At 41.1% G+C, this 23,666-nt stretch overlaps 1 protein-coding gene across 6 annotated transcripts in view; it reads left to right on the forward strand.

Moving 5' to 3' along the window:
- Positions 1–23,666, forward strand: part of ints2 (integrator complex subunit 2) — a 55,681-nt gene that overhangs the window by 12,279 nt on the left and 19,736 nt on the right. For all 6 annotated transcript variants that reach the window (XM_048612431.1, XM_048612428.1, XM_048612430.1 and 3 more), the window contains exons 6-15: positions 1,285–1,415; positions 5,715–5,888; positions 6,621–6,850; positions 7,455–7,580; positions 13,453–13,524; positions 14,272–14,386; positions 15,898–15,966; positions 18,287–18,421; positions 21,336–21,512; positions 22,576–22,684. In XM_048612431.1, coding sequence (XP_048468388.1) covers positions 1,285–1,415; positions 5,715–5,888; positions 6,621–6,850; positions 7,455–7,580; positions 13,453–13,524; positions 14,272–14,386; positions 15,898–15,966; positions 18,287–18,421; positions 21,336–21,512; positions 22,576–22,684 — 1,338 coding nt within the window. The remainder of the gene's footprint in view (positions 1–1,284; positions 1,416–5,714; positions 5,889–6,620; positions 6,851–7,454; positions 7,581–13,452; positions 13,525–14,271; positions 14,387–15,897; positions 15,967–18,286; positions 18,422–21,335; positions 21,513–22,575; positions 22,685–23,666) is intronic.

Consider the following 23,666-nt stretch of genomic DNA (forward strand, 5'->3'; position numbering starts at 1 on the left):
TTACTATCTGCCACACCCATTCCACTGACCAATCCCCACGACTCCCTACCTGCACTCACCTATCGCCATTCCACCTACCTTTCCCAGCCCCACCCCTCCTCTCTGTTTTTATTTCCCAGCTCCCTACCCCCTCCCCATTTCTGAAGAAGGGTCCCGACCCAAAACGTCAACTTTTCTGCTCCTCTGATGCTGCCTGGCCTGCTGTGTTCCTCCAGCTCTATACTGTGCTGCCTATAATAGGATACCTGTCCTGCAGCCGGGCTCATTCTCAACGGAGATCAATTCAAATTAATCGAACAGAAAAATGCTGCAGATGCTGAATTTTATTTGAATTTAATACTTATTTCCTTGTTCTCTGTCATCATAAAGGAATATGGCAGATATTTCACTTTTCCTCTTTGTCACCTAGAGGTGACATTTATTTTATTCCCAGTCGTGTAAGTTTGTATTGGAAGAAGAGCCTTTTAAGAATGCAGGAAGTTGCATGCACGTACAGCAAGCAACTAGGAAGGCAAATGGCATGTTGGCCTTCATTGACATGTGACTGGAATACAATAATGAGGTCTTGTTACAATTGAATGGGGTTTTGGTGAGATCGTACCTTGGTTTCCATTTTCAAAGAAAGGTACGCTTGCCTTGGAGTCCATGCTGTGAAGGTTCACTAGGTTGATCCCTTTCTTCTAAGGGATCAGTCATGAGAGACAGAGTAAACTGAAGTTTAGAAGGATGAGAATGTGTCATTGAAAGATATTAGTTTCTGAAGGAGGCTTAAAAGAGTAGATAGCTGAGAGTTTCCTCTAGCTGGGGCGTCTAAAATAGGACAGTCTCTGAATAAGAAACAACCATTAAGGACTGAGGTGTTAGTTTTTTGGATTGTTGTGAATATTTCAAATTCAGAGGGTTGTAGATGCTTCATTATTGAGTACATTTAAGGCTAGGATATGCAGATGCTTGATGTCTGAGCATCATGCAATTCAGGCTGCAGACAAAAAGTGGAGTGAAGGCCCAAGGTCAACCATGACTGCATCAAGTGATGGGGCAGGTTCAATGGGCTATATGGTTGACGCTTGCTCATGTTTCTTGCATTCTTGTGCTTTACACAATCTCACTTCTAGTAACTGGTTGTATGGTATAATTTGTCTGGACATTTTGTCCACCAGTTGGCAAGAGATGGTGCATGTATAGAATTAGTGTTAAACAAAATATAACTTCTGATTTTCACCAAGTTATGATTTCCCCTGTTATAGTATTGTGGGCTTGTAAGGAATACGTTTTGTTGTGCAGTTTGCAGGGGCTTAATAAAAAACGGTGAGCGGCAAGATGAAGAGAGTGTCGGGGGCCGTCGCAGAACTGAGGCACTTCGGCAGCTATGCAAAATGAATCCTTCCCAAGCCTTAAACGTCAGAGCCATGGTGGTAAGAGATGATTTGCATTTTGTAAACTTAGCAGAAGAACTTGCAGAAACCAAAAAGCGCATTCTTTGAAGAGACAATGCTGTCTGGAATGTCTGTTTTCAGTTGGTACTAACTTCACCAACTCGTACAGTGGAGTAGAGTAGTGCAAGGTTTCAATCTACTCAACTTGAAAACAAGTCAGGAGGGCAGAAAGGGGAAATGAGATGGCTTTGGCAAGTAGATTAGAGGAGAATTCAAAGGGATTCTTCAAACACCTTAGGGTTAGAAGGTTTAACTAGGGATAGAATAGGGACCCTTAAAGATCAGCAAGGCTGCCTACGTCTTGGAACCACAGCAGATGATTGGGGTACTAAATGAGTAGTTTGCATCAGTGTTTGCTGTGAAAAAGAATATGGAAGCTAGAGAACTTGGGGAAGTAAATAGCGATATCTTCAAAAATGTCCATATTACAGAGCAGGAGGTGCTGGACATCTTGAAATGCATAAGCGTGAATAAATCCTTGGGACCTGATCAGGTGTACCCTAGAACTTTGTGGGCAATTAGGAAAGTGATTGCTGGGCCCCTTGCTGACATATTTGTATCTTAGATAGCCACTGTTGAGGTGTCGGAAGACTGGTAGTTGGCTAACGTGCCACTATTTAAGAGAGATTGTAAGGAAAAGCCACGGAACTATGGACCGATGAGCCTGACCTCAGTGGTGGGCATGTTGTTAGAGGGGATTCTGAGGGACAAGATCTACATGTAATTGGAAAGGTAAGGACTGATTAGGGATAGTCAACATGGCTCTGTGCTTTGGAAATGTTGTCTCACTAACTTGATTGAATTTTTTGAAGACGTGATGAAGAGGATTGCTGAAGGCAGATCAGTGGACAAGGTCAAATGTACTTGGCATTTGACAAAGTTCCGCATGGTAAACTGGTTAACAAGGTTAGATCACATGGAATGCAGGGAGAACTAGCTGCTTGGACACATAACTGGCTTGAAGATAGGAGACAGAGGTTGGTGGTGGAGGGTTGCTTTTCAGACTGGAAGCCTGTGACCAGCAGTTTGCCACAAGGATGGGTCCACTACTTTTTCTCATTTACATAAATGATTTGGATGTGAATATAGCAGGTATAGTTTGTAAATTTGCAGATGACACCAAAATCGGTGGTGTAGCGGACAGCCGAGAAGTTTATTTCAGAATACAATGGGACCCTGATCTGATGGCTGAGGAGTGGCAGATGGAGTTTAATTTAGATAAATGTGAGCTGTTTCATTTGGAAAGGCAAATCAGGGCAGAAGTTATAGCATTATATGAATCAGGACAATTAATGGTAAGGTCCTGGGGAGTGTTGCTGAACAAAGAGACCTTGAAGTGCAGGTTCGTAGTTCCTTGAAGATGGAGTCACAGATGGGTAGGATAATGAAGAACATGTTTGGTATGCTTGCCTTTATTGGTCAGTGCATTGAGTATAGGAGTTGGGAGGTCTTGTTGCGGCTGTACAGGACATTGGTTAAGTCACTATTGGAATACTGCGTGCAGTTCTGGTCTCCTTGCTATAGGAATGATGTTTTGAAACTTGAAAGGGTTCAGAAAAGATTTACAAGGATGTTGCCAGGGTTGGAGGATTTGAGCTATAGGGACATGCTGAATAGATTGGGGATATTTTCCTTGGAACTTCGGAGGCTGAGGAGTGACTTTTATAGAGGTTTATGACATCATGAGGGACATGGATATGGTGAACAGCCAAGGTCTTTTCCACAGAGGAATCTAAACCTAGGGGGCATAGGTTTAAGGTGAGGGGGGGAAGATTTAAGAGGGACCTAAGGGACAACTTTTCACACAGGAGGTGGTGCATGAATGGAACAAGCTGCCAGAGGAAGTGGTTGAGGCTGGTACAGTTACAACATTTAAAAGGCATCTGGTTGGGTATATGAAGAGGAAAGGTTTAGAAGGATATGGGACAAATGCTGGCATTTGGGACTAGATTTACTTAGAATATCTGGTCAGCATGGATGAATTGGACTAAAGGATCTGTTTCTGTGCTATATAACTCTGACTCTAAGTGTATTTGCATTACACCCCAGTGGAGTGAATGGCAAAACTTAAAGATGATGCAATGTGTTTACCAAGTGGCGGTTTTGCTGAATATTCTTGTTTCTATAATGAAAGCTATACATATTTATAGCCATAGGAGATAGAAAGGACTGCAAATGCTGGAAGTCAGAGTCGACGAAATGCAGAGCTGGAGGACCATAGCAGGTCAGACAGCATCTGAGGAGCAGGAAAGTCAGCGTTTTGGGTCTGGACCCTTCCGGACTGGGGAGGGGGAAGGGAGCTCAAATAAATAGAGGGACGGGGCTGGGTCTGGGGGAAGGTAGGTGGGATGATGACAGGTGTATACAGATAGTGGGTTATAGAGATTTGTCACTTGGAAGGGTGGAGCAGATAGGTGAGAAGAAAGATGAACAGGTTGTGGAGGTAAAGGAGGCGGGGCTGAGAGGGAGGGATGGACCTCGGATGAGGCTGGGGTTGGGGAGCCTCTATGTTGACGCTATTGGGCTGTAAGCTCCCGAGGCGGCATACAGGTGTTGTTCCTCCGGTTTACATGTGGCCTCGTTTCGACAATGGAGGAGGCCTAGGATGGACATGTCACCAAGGGAGTGGGAGGGTGAGTTGAAATGGCTGGCAACCAGAAAGTGGTGTTGATTGGAGCAATCGGAATGCCGATACTCCATGAATCAGTCACCGAGTCTGGCTTGGTCTCTCCAATATTGAGGAGAGCCCATCGAGCAACAGATGCAATAGACCGGGTTAGAAGGCGTACAGGTGAATCCCTGCTGGATTTGGAATGGTTGTTTGGGGCCTTGAAGGTGAGAGAGGAGGTGTAGGGGCAGGTGTAGCACTTCCTGCTGTTGCAGGGAAAGGTACTGGATGTGGAGAAAAGGTTGGTTGGGAGTGTGGAGCTGACAAGGGAGTCGCAGAGTGAGTCGTCCCTATGGAAAGTGGAAAAGGGTGGAGAAGGAAATATCTTTTTGGTGGTGTCTGATTACAGGTGGTGAAAATGACGGACGATGGTGTGTTGGATTTGGAGATTGATGGGTGGTATGGGATGAGTATGTTATTGGCTAGACCAGCATTTATTACCTAATCCTAATTTCCCAGAGGGCAGTTATGAGTCAACCACATTGCTGTGGGTCTGAAATCACATGTAGGCCAGACCAGGTAAGGATGGCAGTTCCCCTCCCCAAAGGACATTAGTGAACCAGATGGGTTTTTCCAACAATTGACTTTGGATTCATGGTTATTATATTCGTTAAATTCAAATTCCACCATCTGCCATGGCAGGATTCGAACCCAGGTCCTCAAAACGTTACCTGGGTCAGTGGATTAACAGTCCAGTGATAATACCACTAAGCCATATGTATAACCATCCCATCTTATGTTTGAATTCTGAAAAGTTTACTTAAGCTATTACTATGCGTGCAAGTTTCACTGTTATAGTTTTTTTTTAAAAGATGCTAAAAGGAAGCATTATCCGTTGAGGATGTGGTTTGAGAGTTATGTGGAAACAACAGTCTGGACCTTTGGTTAGGGTGCACTAGAAATCCACCCAAAATTGGGAAAACCAACACAAAAGATCAAGGAATTTCAGATGGAAATAATTTCGTTGATGTTTACACTTTCTTTTTAAAAAAAAATTAGATGTTGATCCACCACAAAACTGTCTGCAAGAGTGCAAATAGGCACTTTTTTTTTAAGATATCGTCTTCTAGTTTACTGAGGTGCTTACTATTGTGCCAATAGTAAATCATTAAATTTGTCAGTTATTTTCAAATATTAAAATTATTTTCGTCAAAGGGCATTTTTATGGTCAACACATTTTCAGTTGCATTAATAAATTATTTCAGGTTACAACTCTTTAAAATATTCCTTGATATATTTAATACAAAACTTTGAATTGCATTCTCTGCTGTATTCATTCTCAAAAAAAGCCTTAATATGCAAACAAGTTTGAGCAAAAGCTTGAACAAAAAAAACACTAGAAAATGAATGCAGTTCTGAGTTCAGTTTACATCCAGATCATAGATTCCACCCAAAACACAAGCACCTGGCCATTATGATACCACTTGATCTCTTTTTTTTAATATTCCAAAAAAATGGAGCAGTAGGAACTTGGTTCTGACTAAGCAGAGTTTCACCTGGAGAAAGGAATGTCCCAATGTGGAAAGATTATTGTCAATAGAATGAGAGGAATGGCCTTTCTCTGACTCTGGATTTTCTTTTGTTACCCCTCATCTTGTATTGTGTAACAGGTGGAGGAATGCCACCTGCCAGGTCTTGGAGTGGCCCTGACCCTGGATCAGTGCAAGAATGACGGTTCTGAAGATACTGTGACTGATCTGGTCTCCTTTGTTAGTGGCTTACTGCTAGGAACTAATGCAAAAGTGCGAACTTGGTTTGGAATGTTCATCCGCAATGGACAGCAGGTGAGTGTGAAATTTAATTTAATTTAATTTAATTTAGTTTAGGTAAATGTGAAGTGCTGCATTTTGGAAAGGCAGATCAGGGCAGGAGTTATAGATTTAATGGTAAGGTCCTAGGGAGAGTTGCTCAACAAAGGGTCCTTGGAGTGCATGTTCATATTTCCTTGAAAGTGAAGTCACAGGTAGATAGGATAGTGAAGAACGTATTTGGTATGCTTGCCTTTATTGGTAAGTGCATTGAGTGTAGGAGTTGGGAGGTCATGTTGCAGCTGTACAGGACATTGGTTAGGTCACTTTTGAAGTATTTCTGCCCTGAATTGCCTTTCCAAAGTGCAGCACCTCACTTTTATCTAAATTAAACTCCATCTGCCACTCCTCGGCCCATTGGCGCACCTGATCAAGATCCCATTGTACTCTGAGGTAACCTTCTTGGCTGTCCACTTCATGTCCAATTTTAGTGTCATCTGCAAACTTACTAACTATACCTCCTATGTTCACATCCAAATCATTTATATTAATGTCAAAAAGCAGTGGACCCAGCACCGATCCTTGTGGCACACTGCTGGTCACAAGTCTCCAGTCTGAAAAGCAACCCTTCACCACCACTCTGTCTTCTACCTTTGAGCCAGTTCTGTATCCAAATAGCTCGTTTTCCCTGTATTCGGTGATCTAACCTTGCTAAGCATGAGGAACCTTGCCGAAGTATAATTCTCAAGTTTTTTTTCTGTTATACAGCATAAGAGGGAACGCAGTAGCTCGGTGCTATGGCAGATGAGAAGGCAGCTGCTGCTGGAACTAATGGCAATTCTCCCAATGGTTAGCAGTGGTCGCATTGGTGAGGACACTGCAGATACTGACATGGAACCTAATATTTCGGTGTACTCAGCACTGAAGGAGGAAAACGTGGTGAAGGCTAGCGCATTGTTGCGGCTCTACTGTGCACTCATGGGAATCGCTGGACTCAAGTACGAACTGTGACAATATATGAAAGGTTTCTGAGCAGGTGTTATTGTTTGAGGGATACCATGTGCAGGCTGGTGTCATAACTTACTGAATTTCTAGAAAAGGAAACCAGAAGGCAGGATAAAAGTGCAAATTTGCTTTTCACTCCAGTAGTTAATAGCTTCAGAAGTTTTTAAAAAAGCTGTTAATTAGAACTCTTCTTGTTACTGTTCTCTAACTGTTCTCAGTTTTGACAATTAATTATGTGTTTGTTGGGAGAGATCACAGCCTTTTTGTACGTACTCATTTTTAAGATTTCTATGTATTGTGGCTGTGTTGCTTTGGAATTTGTCGTTGGTGAGACTGTACATATTAAGGATCCAACAAGCCATACAGGGCAGCATGTTCTAACTTCAAACTTTAGACTGTACTGAGTTAGCTGATGCCTGCTGGAGTTGGTGATTGACTAATTAGTTGTATAACCTCATGGACCAAAGAGGAGGCATTTACCTAACAGACCTAATTGACAATTTCTGCTGCATGTCCAATTCTACTTCTCATGTAATCAACAGCACTTTGTTTTTGGCAGTATAGAACAGTAATGCTGTATATGATATTGTCAACTAGGCCGACCGATGAAGAAGCTGAGCAGCTTTTACAGCTGATGACAAGCCGCCCGCCAGCAACTCCAGCTGGTGTCCGCTTTGTGTCTTTGTCCTTCTGCATGCTGCTGGCCTTCCCCAGTTTAGTCAGGTAAGTCTAAGGAAGGAATGGGCTGTTGTTTGTGGAGGTAATGGTGATAGACTCAGTCAAGATTCTTGCCTTGATGCTTTACTTAGTGTCATCCTTGCTGGAAAGCACAGGTGAGGAAAATCTTACATGATTTAAGATCAGACTTGGCTGTAAATGAACAATCATAAATGAAAAGACCGTCTTGGAGTAAATGCGGGTCCAATGATCTCAGTATGCCATTTTCTAATAAGAAACAGTGCCTGCAAAAGGTAAGGGAAGGAAATTGAGAGCTGAAGGAAAACAAAAAGCAAGTGCATCAGTTGTAACACAACAATGATTTTGACATTTGGTTGTAAATATAGATGCTAAACAGAGAATTTTATGGTAATTAGCTACAGATTCATCCTTCAGTAAACCTTGTCATCATGCACCAAGGACACAACACATCTTGATAACAGCTGCCAAGTGTGAATGCAGATTGACAGCACTGAATAATTGAAAATCAACATAATAGATACAGTCGGAAAAATGAGGGAGCAATGTTTTATAACTGATCTAATCTTTGGTTACAAATGATGGTCTAAACTACGTGTTTACCCTTTGGTTTAGTCTGATTTCAACTCTTTGACTCAGTTACTGACTTGGGAGCACTTTGGTATGCAGTCTCCATTTTAATTTATTTGCTTTCTGTAATGGTTAACTGACAAGTTAATACAAATAAATTCCACCTGATTTACAGATGATAAGCATACTGCTGAAATCACATGCTGTACATAAGTCTGCATCAGCTCTCGCAGTGATCAGTTCACATAACACCGTTCCACCATATTTCCCCATAACCCGGCTCTTCCTTTCTAGATAACGTTTAAGATTCCTTGGTTGAATTTGCCTCCATTTAACTCTCGGCAGTCCATTCATGATCCTAACCGCTCACTGCTTTTCCTCATGTTGCCATTGCTTCTTTGCCAATAATCTTAAATCTTTGCCTTCTTATTCACTATGCTTTCACAGGTGGGAACAGTGCTTTTTTTATCCCCCCTTCTATTTATCTAACCCCTTCTTGAATTTGAATAACTCTATCAAATCTGGAACCATTCTCATGAATATTTTTTCTTTCTCCAGTGGCTTCACATCTTTCCTAAAGTGCGGTGCCCAGAGCTGGATATCCTAGATCAGGGGTTTTGCAAGTCCTTGCTGTTGTGCTGCTACTCCTGTTAATAAACCCTAGGGCATTTTATGCATTATTAATTGTGCTCTCAACCTGTCCTCCCAAATGCAGTGACACATGTTCATTTGCAACTAGATACCTCTACTTCTGCACTCCTTTGAAAATTGTACCTTTTTTGTTTTATGTTATCTTAATGTACGTTCTACAAAAGTGAATCACTTTGCACTTGCCTGCAGTGAATTTCATTTGCAACTTGTCCACCTGTACAACCAAGTTGTAATGTTATTTTCTTTTTAAAGTTCTAAAATATCCTACGCAGTTTACAGTGCTTCTAAGTTTTCTATCACCTATAAATTTTGCAGTTGTATCCTGTATACCAATATCTACATCACCAATTATATGTCAGGACGAGCAAGGGTCCTAAAGCTGACTCCTGGGGAATTCCAGTACAAAGCTTACTCTAGCTTGAAAACCATTCATTAACTGTTGCTTTGCATTCTAACATTCAGCCAACTTCCTATCCATGTTGCTGCTGTCCCTTTTGTCCCTTGAGCTATAACTTTACTGGCAGACCTGTTGACTGATACCGTATCGAATGCCATTGTGAAGTCCAAGTACACCATATAACAACAGTATTGACCTCATCAAATTTATCTGTTACCTCTATATTTTTAAAAGAATCTTGAAATTAGTTCATTGTAATTTTCCCTTGATAAATATGCACTGTCTTTCTTTAATTAACCTGCATTTATCCAAGTAACTATTAATTTTATCCCAAGTTATGATCCTAACTGATGGTAATACTGGGCAAGTCAGATTCCAGAGTGAAAGCTGGCTTGATAGACCATGTATAGAGTCATACAGCAAAGAAATAGACCCTTTGGTCCGACCAGTCCATGCTGAACATGATCCCAAACTAAGCTAGTCCCACCCGCCTGCTCCTGGCCCATATTCCTCCAAACCTTTCCTATTTATGTATCTATCAAAATGTTTTTTTTTAAACATTGTAATTGTACCCACATCCACCACTTCCTCAAGAAGTTCATTCCATATTCGAAATACCCTCTGTGTAAAAAAAAAAAAAAAAAATTGCCTCTCTCCTCTGACCTTAAAAATGTGCTCTCTAGACTTGAAATCCCCCATCCTAGGGAAAAGACAACTACCATTAACTCTATCAATGCCTCTCATTATTTTATAAACTTTTATAAGGTGGCCTCTCAACCTCCAACGTTCCAGTGAAAAAAATCCAAGCCTATCTTTATAATTTAAACCTTCCATACCCGGCAACATCGAGGTAAATCTCTTCTGAACCGATTCCGGCTTTATAATATCTTTTCTATAACTGGACGACCAGAACTGGACTCAATATTCCAGAAGAGGCCTCAGCAATGTCCTGTAAACCTCAACATGACTTACCAACTCCTATGCTCAAAGGACTGAACAATGAAAGCAAGCCAGCCATGTGCCTTTTTAACCACCCTGTCTATATGTGATGCACCCCTAGGTCTCTCTGTTCTACAACACTACCCAAAGCCCTACCCCTTGTTTATTGTACCAAAATGCAATACCTCACATTTATCCAGATTGAACTCCATCTGCCATTTTTCAGCACATTGACCCAATTATCGTAGACCATAGAATTCCTACAGTGTGTTTTTCCACACTGACCCTCAGAGGGCATCCCACCCGGACCCATACCCCTATAACCTGCCTAATGGATACATCCCTGAACACTAAGGGCAATTTAGCACGGCCAATCCACCTATCCTGCACATCTTTGGACTGTGAGAGGAAATCCACGCAGACACTGGGAGAATGTGCAAACTCCACGCACAGTCACTTGAGGGTGGAATCGAACCCAGGTTCCTGACACTGTGAGTCAGCAGTGCTAACCAGTGAGATCCCTTTGTAATTTTAGAAAATCTTCTTCACTATCTACTATTTTTTTTTTCTTTTTTTTTTGTTTAAACTGGAGATCAGTCACTGAACATGTTTATAAGCGACTATCAATATACGTCTAAGAAACCAAGGTCAATTTATTACAAGCAAGAAAAACAAACTCTTATGCTACACAAAGAGCTATTTGAAATGATCTTATTGCAATGAAAGATTTTCAGCACTTCAACTTCACATACACTGGAACCTCACCGAAGTCTCCCCTCTGTTTAAAGTTTATTTTTGTATGTTTTAACCAAAAAAGGTGTAAAGATACACCCATCAACTATAGATTAATGCCCCTTGTTCATTTGGTGTGACTATAATCAGTTTCTTTTCAGCAAATTTCTGCATTCACTGTACTATTTTCTTTAGTTCATGTTATCTCCTGAGACCCTTCAGCAAGCTGCTAAATCAGCTCACTTAACTATTTGACACATGTTTCTTATACTCGTGCAGCAACCTTGTTGAATGTCTTCCTCGCTGACAGCTCAATTTTCTCATGTTTCTAACGCATTTCTCTTCCTCACATCTAAACCATTTGGGGCTCCTTTTTATCCCAGATTGCTTAAAGACTGTAAATAACGATACTTTTATGTTGGGGACTTCCTCTCGGAATGAACCTGCATATTTCCTGACTTTGTGTTGCTGGTGTCCTGTCTCCAGGAACGGTAGGTCTTTTCCCTTTTTTCTTTTCTACTTATCTTCCTTTTTGAGTGTGTTGAACTGTTCATCTCAAGGACTTAAAGACTTCATTGAAATGAGCGTGCAAATGAAACAAATCTCCAGAAGCTCATGTACCACTCACATGAAAAATCTAAAATGAAACTAAAAACTGTCTTTTCCCTTCTTAAGAAACAAAATTAATTTCAATTCCAAGCTCTGCATTTGTTTCATTTTAGACCCACGTTCTCATAGTGATATATTATAAATCTTCATCGCATTGTTTTGAGGTTTCTCCTGCAGTTACTGGGCTTAACTTCTAATCTTTTTGAACATAAAGTACAAAAATAAGCAGAGTATAAAGATATTGCTGCTGTTAGTAAACTATTACGGAAGGTGTGCTTTCATATCCAGTGTTTACACGGAATCTAAAAGAAAGGATCCTTAATCAAAGAAACAGCACCTAGAAAAGCAAAGGCTCAAAGAAAATTGGCACAAAATGTGATCCAAACTGAAAAGCGCAGGAGCATGAACACTGTAAATGCAAGATTGGACCAGGTCATTAGACGATTTGTTATTGTTCACTATAGATGAATGGTTATTTGAACGTGATTTGCTGAGGGAGAGTGCATTGATCCCAAGTGAATTCTGGTTGCCTATTCATAGCATGTTGCAAACTTCGGTTTGAGAATAGGTTACCTTTTTATGGTTAAAGTATGGTGTGTGCACTGGGAAACTAATAGAAAAACGTCTTTTTAAAAAAAAATACTTTTCCATTAGCAAGTTGGAATACTGTGAATTTTTTTAAAAGCAGAAAATCTACATGGAGTGAACAGCAAAAGTTGAATTATTCTATTTTACCGCATTCAATTCACAGCCACACTGAGCACAAAAAGGACACAAACCTGAGAAGGAGTCATGCTCAGTTTTCAAAGTGGCTGGATTGAAGTATCATTGACAGTTGTCTTGGGTCAGGTTAACCATTCATGTTCTTCGTGCAGAGCCTGAGAGTTATCAGTACGACGGACCAAAGAACTGAGCACTAATTTTTCAGAGATAGTAGGAACTGCAGATGCTGGAGAATCTGAGATAACAAGGTGTAGAGCTGGATGAACACAGCAGGCCAAGCAGCATCATAGGAGCAGGAAGGCTGATGTTTCGGGCCTAGACCCTTCATCCAGAAATGGGGGAGGGGGAGGGGAAGGGGAGGGGGGTGGTTGAGGGAGGGTAGGAGGCCTTGGGGTGGTGTCCAGGAGGAGGGGGTGTGTTGGAGGCGGGTGAAGGTGTCAGTAGAGGGGGCGGTTAGGTTCACGGTTGAAGAAGTAAGCGTGGAGGTGTAGGCGGCGGAAAAACTGCTGTATGTCCAAACGTGACCGGTATTCGTTGATGTGTGGCTGGAGGGGGACAAAGGTGAGCCCTTTACTGAGGATTTACCATTCATCCTCAGTAAGGGGGAGGTCTGGGGGGATGGTGAAGACTCGGCAGGGCTGAGTGTTGGTCGGTCAAGGGAGGGTAGGGAGGGAGGGAGGGTAGTTCTTGTAGCCAAAGTCCAGCTTCTCTTTTCCACAGCTGCTGCTCAGCTATGCTATGAGACCCTGATTGTGTTATATTTGGATTATTGTTGGCTGATAATTGCTTTTATTATCTGAATCCACAACATTTCTTCAGTTTTAATTTACCAACCAAAACTGTGTTTTAAAGCCTATATATCCATGTACCTGCTAACCTTATTCTTCTTAACACTGGGTTCAGAAGGAACTGTTGAGCTGTACACAGTAAAGAAAGATTGGCCTGGGCAGAACTTCTTTTAACCTGCACTGCCAATGAACAAACTCATGAATTAATCAGTTTTTACGTGACTCCTGGCAGATTGTTTGCAAACGCAAACAGTCACAACACTTGTTTTTTTTAAGAAAAGTAATCCATTGTTGGAAGCATTTTTGGACCTTTCTACAGACTGAGTCGTATATAAATTGAAGTTTTTTTTTTGTTAGTTTATCAATAATGTATGATGAACGATAACCTTTGTGGAGGTGGGTGGGAGAAGAGGAGGACCCAAAAATTGCTAATCATGCAAGTTTGACTTGTGTGTTTGGAATTTCACATTTCAATTAATTTTGTTTGCAGTACACCTGAACAGGAACAAATGACTGTAATGTGGTTAAGCTGGATGATCAGGGAGGAGGCATATTTTGAGAGGTGAGATTTGGTACTGGGTGCATGCTTTCATCTGTATTCCTGCCTTTAACCTGTGAAATAAAGTCTGTGTTTAGAATTTTAAATTAATATAAAGTTGACCAGGAGCAATTGATGTACAATTCTAAATTACTGCCCAGGATACTTTGGGGTGGCACGGTGGCTCAGTGGTTAGCACTGCTGCCTCACAGCACTGGGGACCTGGGTTCAATTCCACCCTCTGGCGACTGTCTGCGTGGAGTTTGCGCATTTCTCCCTGTGTCTGCGTGGGTTTCCTCCGGGTGCTCCGGTTTCCTCCCACGGTCCAAAGATGTGCAGGTTAGGGTGGATTGGCCATGCTAAATTGCCTGTAGTGTTCAGGGATGTGTAGCTTAGGTGGGTTATTAGGGGATGGGTCTGGGTGGGATGCTTCAAGGATCGGTGTGGACTTGTTGGGCCAAAGGGCCTGTTTCCACACTGTAGGTATTCTATGTGAATGTAAATACTTCTAAATGACCAAATTGAGCAACTTTCACAGAGCCAGAGAGCAGCCTTCCAACTGTTGTGTGGTGCCAGAAATGTCAAGCACCCTTGAAGGTAGTGAAATACTAATTTAGGGAAATCAACTCAGCAAAATGATTCTCTTTCAAGCTGCCTGAGCTGGCTTAAAATAAGATTGTGTATCTCAACCAGACTGTCCAGATCTCAACTTTCACAATGAAAGAATAATGGCTGGAGTGAAGTAACACTGTTTTCTTGTGTAATTTCAAGTACCACAGGCGTCTCTGCTTCATTTGGTGAGATGCTGCTATTGGTTGCAATGTACTTTCATAGCAATCAGCTCAGCGCCATCATCGATTTGGTCTGTTCTACTTTGGGTATGAAGGTAAGTGTGCCTTTATCCTTTTTTTGTAGTAATTTATGGGAGTTGAGAATATAAAATCAGTTATCCTTTAGCTGCAGTCTTTTAAAACTTCTTTTTTTCAGGCAGCTTTTTATCATATCAATACATTCACTTTCCATTCGTTCACCCAGGATTGTCCTTCACTTGTAAGTGACCTGAACAGTGTGGCAGCTAAAAGCTATCCCCTTCGCCAAAGTATATGTAACATTTGAAGAAGGTCCCTACCTGTCAGTTGTGCTGTAACATTGGAGCAACTGTTGAAAGCTCTTGGTGGTCCTGTGGCTGTTAAATGCGATAATTTCCAGTTGTTCATGACTAATATTAAAACTCTAATGTGTTACCAATAAGGTACTAAATAACTGCAAAACCTTTGGGACATTCTTAAGTAAAATAGAAACTGCATTTCGCAGGTAGGGAACAGGAATGACATGGTGACTGGATGTTGATATGCTGTCCTCAAATGGTAAACATCAGGGTTGTCAGGAGTTCCCTTTTAGGTCATTCTCAGTTTTGCCTGTTCCATTGGGAATAAAAATGAGCAGAGTGTGGGTGCATTTTCCTCTCCTACCCTGAAGAAATGAAAGATCAATGGAAAGGTAAGTTGGACCATTTGAGTTCTACTTCCTCCTTGTCTGAAGCTGATTGCAGCTTCCCAGAAGCAGGACAATTCTCTCCCATTAGACACGTGAAGCATGGTGCGACAGCAAGAACTGTGGTAAATACGCAATGTGATTTGAGGAATATTGCAATAAACCAAATGCCTTCAAGTTGCATCTTCAGCGTACAAAAGCGAAGATCAAGAAGGAGATAGCAGATGAGAGTAGCGAAAACCTTATCCAGAGATGATGATAGAGATTCCTGGAAGAGAATAGTAAATTGGAGAAGTTTAAAATTTGAGACACCGCTGAAGATCTGCTGTTAACTGTGGGGCACAAGGAGAGGGCATGTATAAGCCATTGTCAAAATAACGGAGAGCTAGACTTGAGTAGAAAGGGCGACAGGGCTAGAAAGGTTGACCAGTTTGGCAAGGTATATGACCCCAATGGGACTTAAACCGATGGATCATCATTTTGAACTCATACAGTGGGGTCAGGGACCAAAGTAGTTCAACAAAGTTACAGATGTTGAATTTGGTATGAGGATATAGGCCATAAGCTTTCAGATTAGCTCATGTTTGTGAAGGATGTGACGTCAGCCTGAATAGCATTGGAATAACCATGTCTGGTAGTGACAGACATATTTGAAGCTTTTGCTGAAAAATAAGTTGTCTGTGTTGTCCATGAAGTGAGCTTTTCTTCACCAGTGGCCACTTTGGGAATTTCAGCAACATGAGGTCAAAAAATGATTCCATGGATAAGACATACGTAAATGAGTGCATTGTGCTGAGATGAAATTTTGCTGTTGGGGTGTTATTGCAGCGGTGTTGTTGTTTTTGGTCTGGTTTTCTAAGTTAAAACTGGCAACCAAGAACCTTTTTATAATTTCTGCTTTAGATTGCAATTAAACCAAGTTCACTGAACAGGATGAAAACCATCTTCACACAAGAAATATTTACAGAGCAGGTAAGCCCAGAGCTTGCGCATATTTCTTACTTTTACCTTCATACACAGGAACAATTTTGGTAAAGTTTTCAATTCTATTCTATTTCAAATGCAAATCTCCTCCTCGGGCAACTGTCTGTGTGGAGTTTACGCATTCTCCCCGTGTCTGCGTGGGTTTCCTCCAGGTACTCCAGTTTCCTCCCACAGTCCAAAGATGTGCAGGTTGGGTGGATTGGCTAAGCTAAATTGCCCGTAGCGTTCAGGGGTCTGTAGATTAGGTGTGTTATAGGGGGTTGGGTCTGGGTGGATGCTCCAAGGGTCGGTGTGGACTTGTTGGGCCGAAGAGCCTGTTTCCACACTGTAGGGATTCTATGATTCTAGGAATGTTATCCAAGGAATCTCCCATGAAACCTGTATCTGAGTAGATGATTGGTGACTCACTATGCTGCTGTTCTCAGCTCTCCTGTAAACCACTGGCACCACACAACCAGATTGTGTTGGAATATTTCACAGCATGAGTTAGAAGTAGTATGTAGGTGCAAACTAGAATGAAAATCTTATAAAAAGTTGTAATTGGGCACAAACAAGTATTTAATCGGTCACGAGGACTGTTTATGAATACAAATGGATTTACCTTTCCTTGTGTGTGAGGTGTAGTGTGGAATGCAGACAAATTCGATGAAAGTATTTACCTTTAAAACGTTGAGTCTTGTGTAGGAGAGTGCAAATGCCATCTAGTTCCCAGTGTGGTCTTCCAAAATGCCCAAGACACCAACTAGGTAGAATATTCTAATTATCTGGGAAACCAATAATGCTTCTTCCTAAACCATTGTGTTGAGAAATACAAGTTCTTGCTTTCTGTGTTGTCTTAATAAAGATTTTTACTATCACCATTTTTAACATTTATATATTTAGAGTCCAAGTGTGAAGATGCAAAAATGCTATTCATTCTGTCTCTGTTACCCCATCGTACTGAATTGCACATAGCCCATAGTGTTGGGGTATTATATTAGCATGTAATAAGGATTGGCTCATTAATAGAATACAGAGAGTTGGGATAAAATCGTCATTTTCAGGATAGAAACCTGTAACCAGAGAAATGCCTCAGGTATCAGTAGAGCCACCATTATTTACAATATATATTCATGAGTTACATGATAGCACTGAATCTATTATTGCTAACAAAAATAGGTGGAAGGCACGTTGTGAGGATGACAGTCTACAGAAGGATAATGACTAGTGAGTGTGCAAAAACTTGGTACGTGCAATTATAATGTGGGAAAATGTGATGTTTTGCACTTTGGCAGGAAGAATAGAAAAACTGGAAATGGGAAAAGATTGTGGAAAGCTGCAAGAGGGGGATTTGGGAGTCCTTGTGCATGAATTACAAAAGGCTAGCATCCAAGTTAGCAGGTAATTGATAAGACAAATGCAATATTGGCCTTTATTCCAAAAGGAATGGAGTATAATGGGGAAGTCTTACTAAACTGTACAAAGCAGTAGTCTGACCACATCTGGAATACAATGAACAGTTTTGGTTCCCTTATCTAAAGTAAGATGCACAGGCATTGGCAACAGTCCAGAGAAGGTTCATTAGGTTGATTCCAAGTATGGAAGAATTTTCTTATGAAGCAAGGGTTAGGCTTGTACTCATTGGAGTTCGGAAGATCTTCATTGATACCTATAAAATTCTTAAAGGACTTGACAGGATAGATGTGGAGAGGTTGTTTCCGCTTGTGGGAGGGTCTTGGACCAGAGGACGTGATGTCAGTAAGGGGTCACCTGTTTAAAACAAATGAGGAATTTCTTCTCTGAGGATAATCTGTCTGTGGAACTCTTTACCACAAGGAGCTGTTGAGGCTCAGTTGTTACATATTTTCAGGGCTAAATTAAACAGACACAGTTTTAATCAGTAGTGGAAACAAGGGTTGTGAGAATAAGGCAGGAAAGTGGAGTTAATCAGATCAGCCATGATCTCATTGTCTGTTGGAGCAGATTTAGTGGGTCGTATGTCTCATAGTGTTATAATTATTTTGTGGAATATCTAGCTGTTAGGAGAGTTGCTGCATTCCCAGACCTGCTGGAGTTTGTTCATAATCCATTATCAGGTCTTGTGTAGTAATGCTTCACCCTGCTAATTCTTGTCAGGCCAGTACCTCAGCACTTCCTGGAGGTCTAAGCTCGGGTGGGCAGAAGGATGACAAACGGAAACCACCTCCTTTGTACCGTTGTGCGATGCAAGATGTGGGATAAATTTTGATACTGTACACTTTGGCAAATTATTCTAAATTTTAACATTCAAAATTAATCACATTCCTTTTGTCATTCTTTCTCATTCTAGGTAGTTACTGCTCATGCTGTACGAGTACCTGTAACCAACAACCTGAGTGCTAGCATTATTGGGTTCTTGCCTATACACTGTATTTACCAGTTGTTGAGAAGTCGTGCTTTCACCAAACACAAAGTTTCCATCAAGGTAGTGACGTACCTTTTACGGCATTTCTTGTTCTCCGAAATATCATTTCTTTTATATAATGTGGGCTTGTATTTTGTCCATGATGTTCTGTGCAGTCAGTTGATGAATGTAAGATTCTTATTATTATTTAAGATATTGATGGAATGGGGAAGGAGATTTCAGACTTTCCAGTGGCTAGAGTCAGCAAGTAATTTGTGATGTTTGACACAAATGTGTAAATTTTGTTATGCAATAAATTTTAATTGTAAACTTTGACATACAAATGTGACTTAAATGGTAACAGGAAACAACCTTTTGTGGACAGCACTTAAAAGAAGCTTCTGTGGAGCATGAACGTGTTTGCCCAGTCAGCCTGTTTCTTTGTTTCACAATGTTCTGTACAAAACTAGAATTAGGGAGAATATATTTTAAATGTATAATTTAAACTGGCAAACACATAGCAAAATATTGTTAAAAATTAGCTGGGTAACATTTCCATTTTGTATTGGTGATGAAGTTTCACAGTAGTGAAAGGTTTGAGAAATACTGTTATAAAATTTCAACACTTGGGTCCATTTGCAATAATCAAGTGGTATCTTTATTATGCATGCAGGGAACTAACACTGGACAGTCAGACTCTTCTCAGCTGAGATTCTAATGAGTAGAGTTTATATATTTTCATTGTCAGTTACAGCTGGCACAATAGCCTCTGATAAGCTGATGATTGTGTTCCTGTACAGTAATTGCAAAACAAAGAACAAAAGAGAAGTATGGCACAGGAACAGGCCCTTCGGCCTTCCAAGCCTGTACCGATCATCATGCCCTGACTAAACTAACAAAACAAACCTTCTGCCGTTATTCAGTCCGTATCCCTCTATTCCCTCCCTGTTCGTGTAACCATCCAGACATCTCTTAAATGTCGCCAACGTGCCTGCTTTCACCACCACCTCTGGCAGTGCATTCCAGGCTCCTACCATTCTCTGCATGAAAAACTTCCTTCGCACATTCCCCTTAAACTATTGCCCCCTCACCTTGACCCCGTTTCCCCCTTTGACCCTAGGCAAAAGCCTCTGACTATCCACCCTGTCTATGTCTCTTATAATTTTGTAGACCTCTATCAGGTCTCCTCTTAGGCGCCGTCTTTCCAGTGAAAACAATCCTAGTTTTTTTTAACCTTTCCTCGTAGCCAAAGCCCTCGAGACCAGGCAATATCCTGGTGAACCTTCTCTGCACACTCTCTAAAGCTTCCATGTCCTTCTGGTAATGTGGCGACCAAAACTGCACACAATACTCCAAATGTAGCTTAACAAAGGTTTTATATAGCTACAACATGTTTTGCCAACTCTTGTACTCCATGCCATATGCCTCCTTAATAACTTTGGCCACCTATGCTGCCACTTTTAGGGAACTGTGGACCTGCACACCCAGATCCATCTGTATTTTTATTATATTATAGAATCCCTACAGTGTGGAAACAGACCATTCGACCCAACAAGTCCACACTGCCCCTCCGAAGAGCATCCCACCCAGACCCATTTCCCCCACCCCTGCATTTCCCATGTCTAACCCACCCAACCTAAACATCCCCAGGCACTATGGGCAATTTAGCATAGCCAATCCACCTACCCTGCACATCTTTGGACTGTGGGAGGAAACCAAAGCACCCGGAGGAAACCCATGCAGACCCGGGAGAACTCCACACAGACAGTTGCCCAAGGGTGGAATCGAATCCGGGTCCCTGGCACTGTGAGGCAACAGTGCTAACCACTGAGCCACCCTGTATGATAATGTTCCGAAGGGTTCTGCCATTAACAGTATAATTTACATGTAAATTTGATCCTCCAAAATGCATCACCTCGCATTTGTCTGGATTAAACTCCATCTGCCATTTCTGTGCCCAAGTTGCCAATCTATCTATGCCCTATTGTGTCCTTTCACAATCGTCAGCACTATTAACAACGCCACCAGTCTTTGTCATCTGCAAATTTACTAATCAGACCACCCACATTTTCCTCCAGATCATTGCAATGCAGAGACTTATTATTCTCCTTCTGGATCGTGTATTCTGTATGAAAGGTTCATGCAGGCAAGGCAGTGGTGTGAATTGATTGGGGCCACCAAACAATGTGACATTGGCCTTCCCCACTTCTTAATTAGGTTATCCTTTGCATTGTTTGTGTGTCGCCCATTTCTTAATCAGGTCACCCTGCGTCATTGTATATGCTTTGGCAATCTAGCTGCTGGTCCTAACTGCCACTGTAAATAAGTCCAAATTTTGCACCTTTCAGTAGCAGCCTAGAAACCTAGTAAATAATCTTGATGTTCAAGATCTCTTTGCCTCAATACTAGTAATATCTATTTAACAATACATGTATAAGTACTTGAAAGCTGAGTCTCATCTGACTGAGGGATTGAAGCACTGTGAAATCCTTTGTGCCTCATACTGAGACAGATACTGAGAGAGAAGAGTTAATTGTATAGAGAAGGGTTAATCGTTGAGAGAAACAACACATTTAATATATAATGTCCTCTTCGCATCAATCTTAAAAAAAAAGGCAGCAAAGCTGGTATAATTGAATGAGCTATGTCACTTTCTAGGGTAAAGCAGGGAGGATAGCCTGCCTACAGAAAAGGATTACTGCGAGATATGAAGTCAGTTTGTCTTCCCTGTCCTTTACTGTCATGTTGGTGATTGGAGACTGTAGCTATGGATGTGGAATATCTGTACTAAATAACTGCTGAATTCCATTGAGAAAGAAACTTTACAAAATGGATAATGAAGGGAGTTAAAGGTTGTATCAAACAGATGTACAGTGCTACACACCGTCATCTTCAGCATGATTTTTAATATCCACAAAGTTTTTGTCATTGTTTCCTTTGAAATCTGATGGGAATAGAGATTACATTTTTAATATTTTGTGCACCACTCTTTTAGGATTGGATTTACCGACAAATGTGTGAAACAACAACCCCTCTGCACCCTCAGCTAATTCCACTGATTGATGCTTACATCAACTCCATTCTGACGCCAGCATCCAAGGCTAATCCTGAAGCCACAAATCAACCAATCACCGAGCAGGAGGTCCTCAATGTGTTCAACGGCCTTACCTGGGTGAGAACATTTTTTTTTCCAAATTCAGGAAGAAGTTATGGTGTATTCTGTATGTGCGTGTGTGTGTGTGTGTGTGTGTATATGTATATATAAATATGTAAAAATAAATAAACTATATATGCTATATCTTGCGTATACTAACTGTTTTGCCCTACTACCCTGCCACAGTTCTGATTTACTAACTGGATATTTCATTGAAAAAGCCATGTGTCCTGATTTTGCCTTGTTTTAGCAGTGTATATGAGCATCTCTACTGAGAAACTGATGTCACAAATTGAACAAGGGAGTTATGCAGTGTTACCATTTTCTGCTCCTCACCCTTGGACATATTGTCTTGTGAACTGGTGCATTAAGCAAAAGAAATTTCAGTCTTCTGTGTCTGAGCCAAACAGACCAGGAAAATCTCATATTTGATCCAGTCTGCATTGAGTTACGCTTGGACAGCTGAAGGGGTATCGGGTGAGGATTTTTGTACCCGATTGGTATTCGGGTAATGACATCCTTGCTAGTGCATGAGTGCAAATGGCAGTTGGGGATGGAGTTAGATACAGCATGATGCCTGAAAAGTTGCATGGCCTAGCAAAACTTGGAACCATACCGTACTAAAGGGCTAAAAAATTTTTCAAACTCCCATGCGGGAATCAAAGTTAAATGCCCATTTTAATGAAAGAGAACTTTGAATTGAATACCCATCCTGCAACCCAGTATGATTTGTTAAATTGGCTTGTTAGTACAGAATTGCCAAAATTGCAAATGACTGGATCCAAAGTCATATAATTTTCTGTTTATTGGCTTGCATTGTAGCAGAGCTGGTGTGACTATAAACAAAATGAGAAAAATTCCACCCCAATGATGATTTTGCATTCCACTGAACATTCCTTCTGTTTAATCCTGGATGTAACAAATGATTTGACTGTATCACTATTAATTATTGTTAAACGGAGGTTTGTTTTGAAGTTGTGACTGAGAATGCACAGAAAACGTTGCAAAGGCATAAATATTAAAAACAAAGTCAACCAATTCATGGGATCCGCTTCAATCATTTTCTTATATTTGTGAAAAGGGAGAGAACAACCGATGTCGACAGAAGCACAGTATCACAGCCCAGCTTCTGGTTCTTTATTATACACTGTCGTATGAGGAGACTCTGCTCGCCAATGTGAAGCCATTAGGTATGTGTGCATTTCTGCCCCACGGTTTCTTTTTGACATCTGTTGTTACCCCAAAGATTTTTTTCATGTAGCTACAGTAGTTCAAGTTAAAGGCAGGTTGTGACATGCTCACAGTCTTCCACATCACCCTCCTCATTGACCTACAGTGGGTGCAGCTTTTGAGTAAAATAATTCCTAAACCGGTCGCCTGGCTCATTTTACTGTAAAAATATTTCTGCGTCATTTCGTCAGAAGACTAGCCTGCAGAATATAAACAGGACAGTTCAAGTATATTTCCTGTACATTAAGAGGGCACAAGTTATTCATTTCAGCTATGGCTGTAGGTTTAAGTTCTAGTCCGTAGACTTGAGCACAAAATCCAGTTGACCTTGCGGTGTAGTACTGAGGTTTGCAACTGCTATCTTTCCGATGTGGCTTTAAACCAAAGCTTTAACTCTCCTCTGAAGTGGATATAAAAGATCTCACAATGTTATTTTGAAGAGTGGAGCAGTTCTCCCTTACAACTTGAATAATATTCAAATCTCAGCCAACACCACAAAAAAAACTGATTGTTTGCTCTTTAGTGTGTGGGAACTTACTGTGCCCAAATTAATTGTCTGCCATGTTACCCACATTACAACAGTGGCTGCACTGCAAGAATACTTCTTTGGCTGCAAAACCCTCCTGAAGTGTGCTGTATTTTTTATTGTTGCTTTGTTGACTAGGTATCTATCACCAGTTGATGAGTTGAGCTAATGAAGAAAAATGGAAAGGAGTGCGGATGCTGTAAATCAGAGACAAAAATAGAAATTGCTGGAAAAGCTCAGCAGGTCTGGCAGCAACTGTGGAGAGAATCAGTTAACATTTTGGATCATGTGACCTTTCCTCAGACGGGTCCGTGTGTTCTGAGGAAGGGTCACGTGACCCAGAACGTTAACTCTGATTCTGTTGATCTAATGAAGATTTGGTTTCACTTGTTTGAAGCATGGAATTTTTGTCTGTT

Source organism: Rhincodon typus, chromosome 26 (assembly GCF_021869965.1).
Source record: "Rhincodon typus isolate 14 chromosome 26, sRhiTyp1.1, whole genome shotgun sequence".
Taxonomy (NCBI): domain Eukaryota; kingdom Metazoa; phylum Chordata; class Chondrichthyes; order Orectolobiformes; family Rhincodontidae; genus Rhincodon; species Rhincodon typus.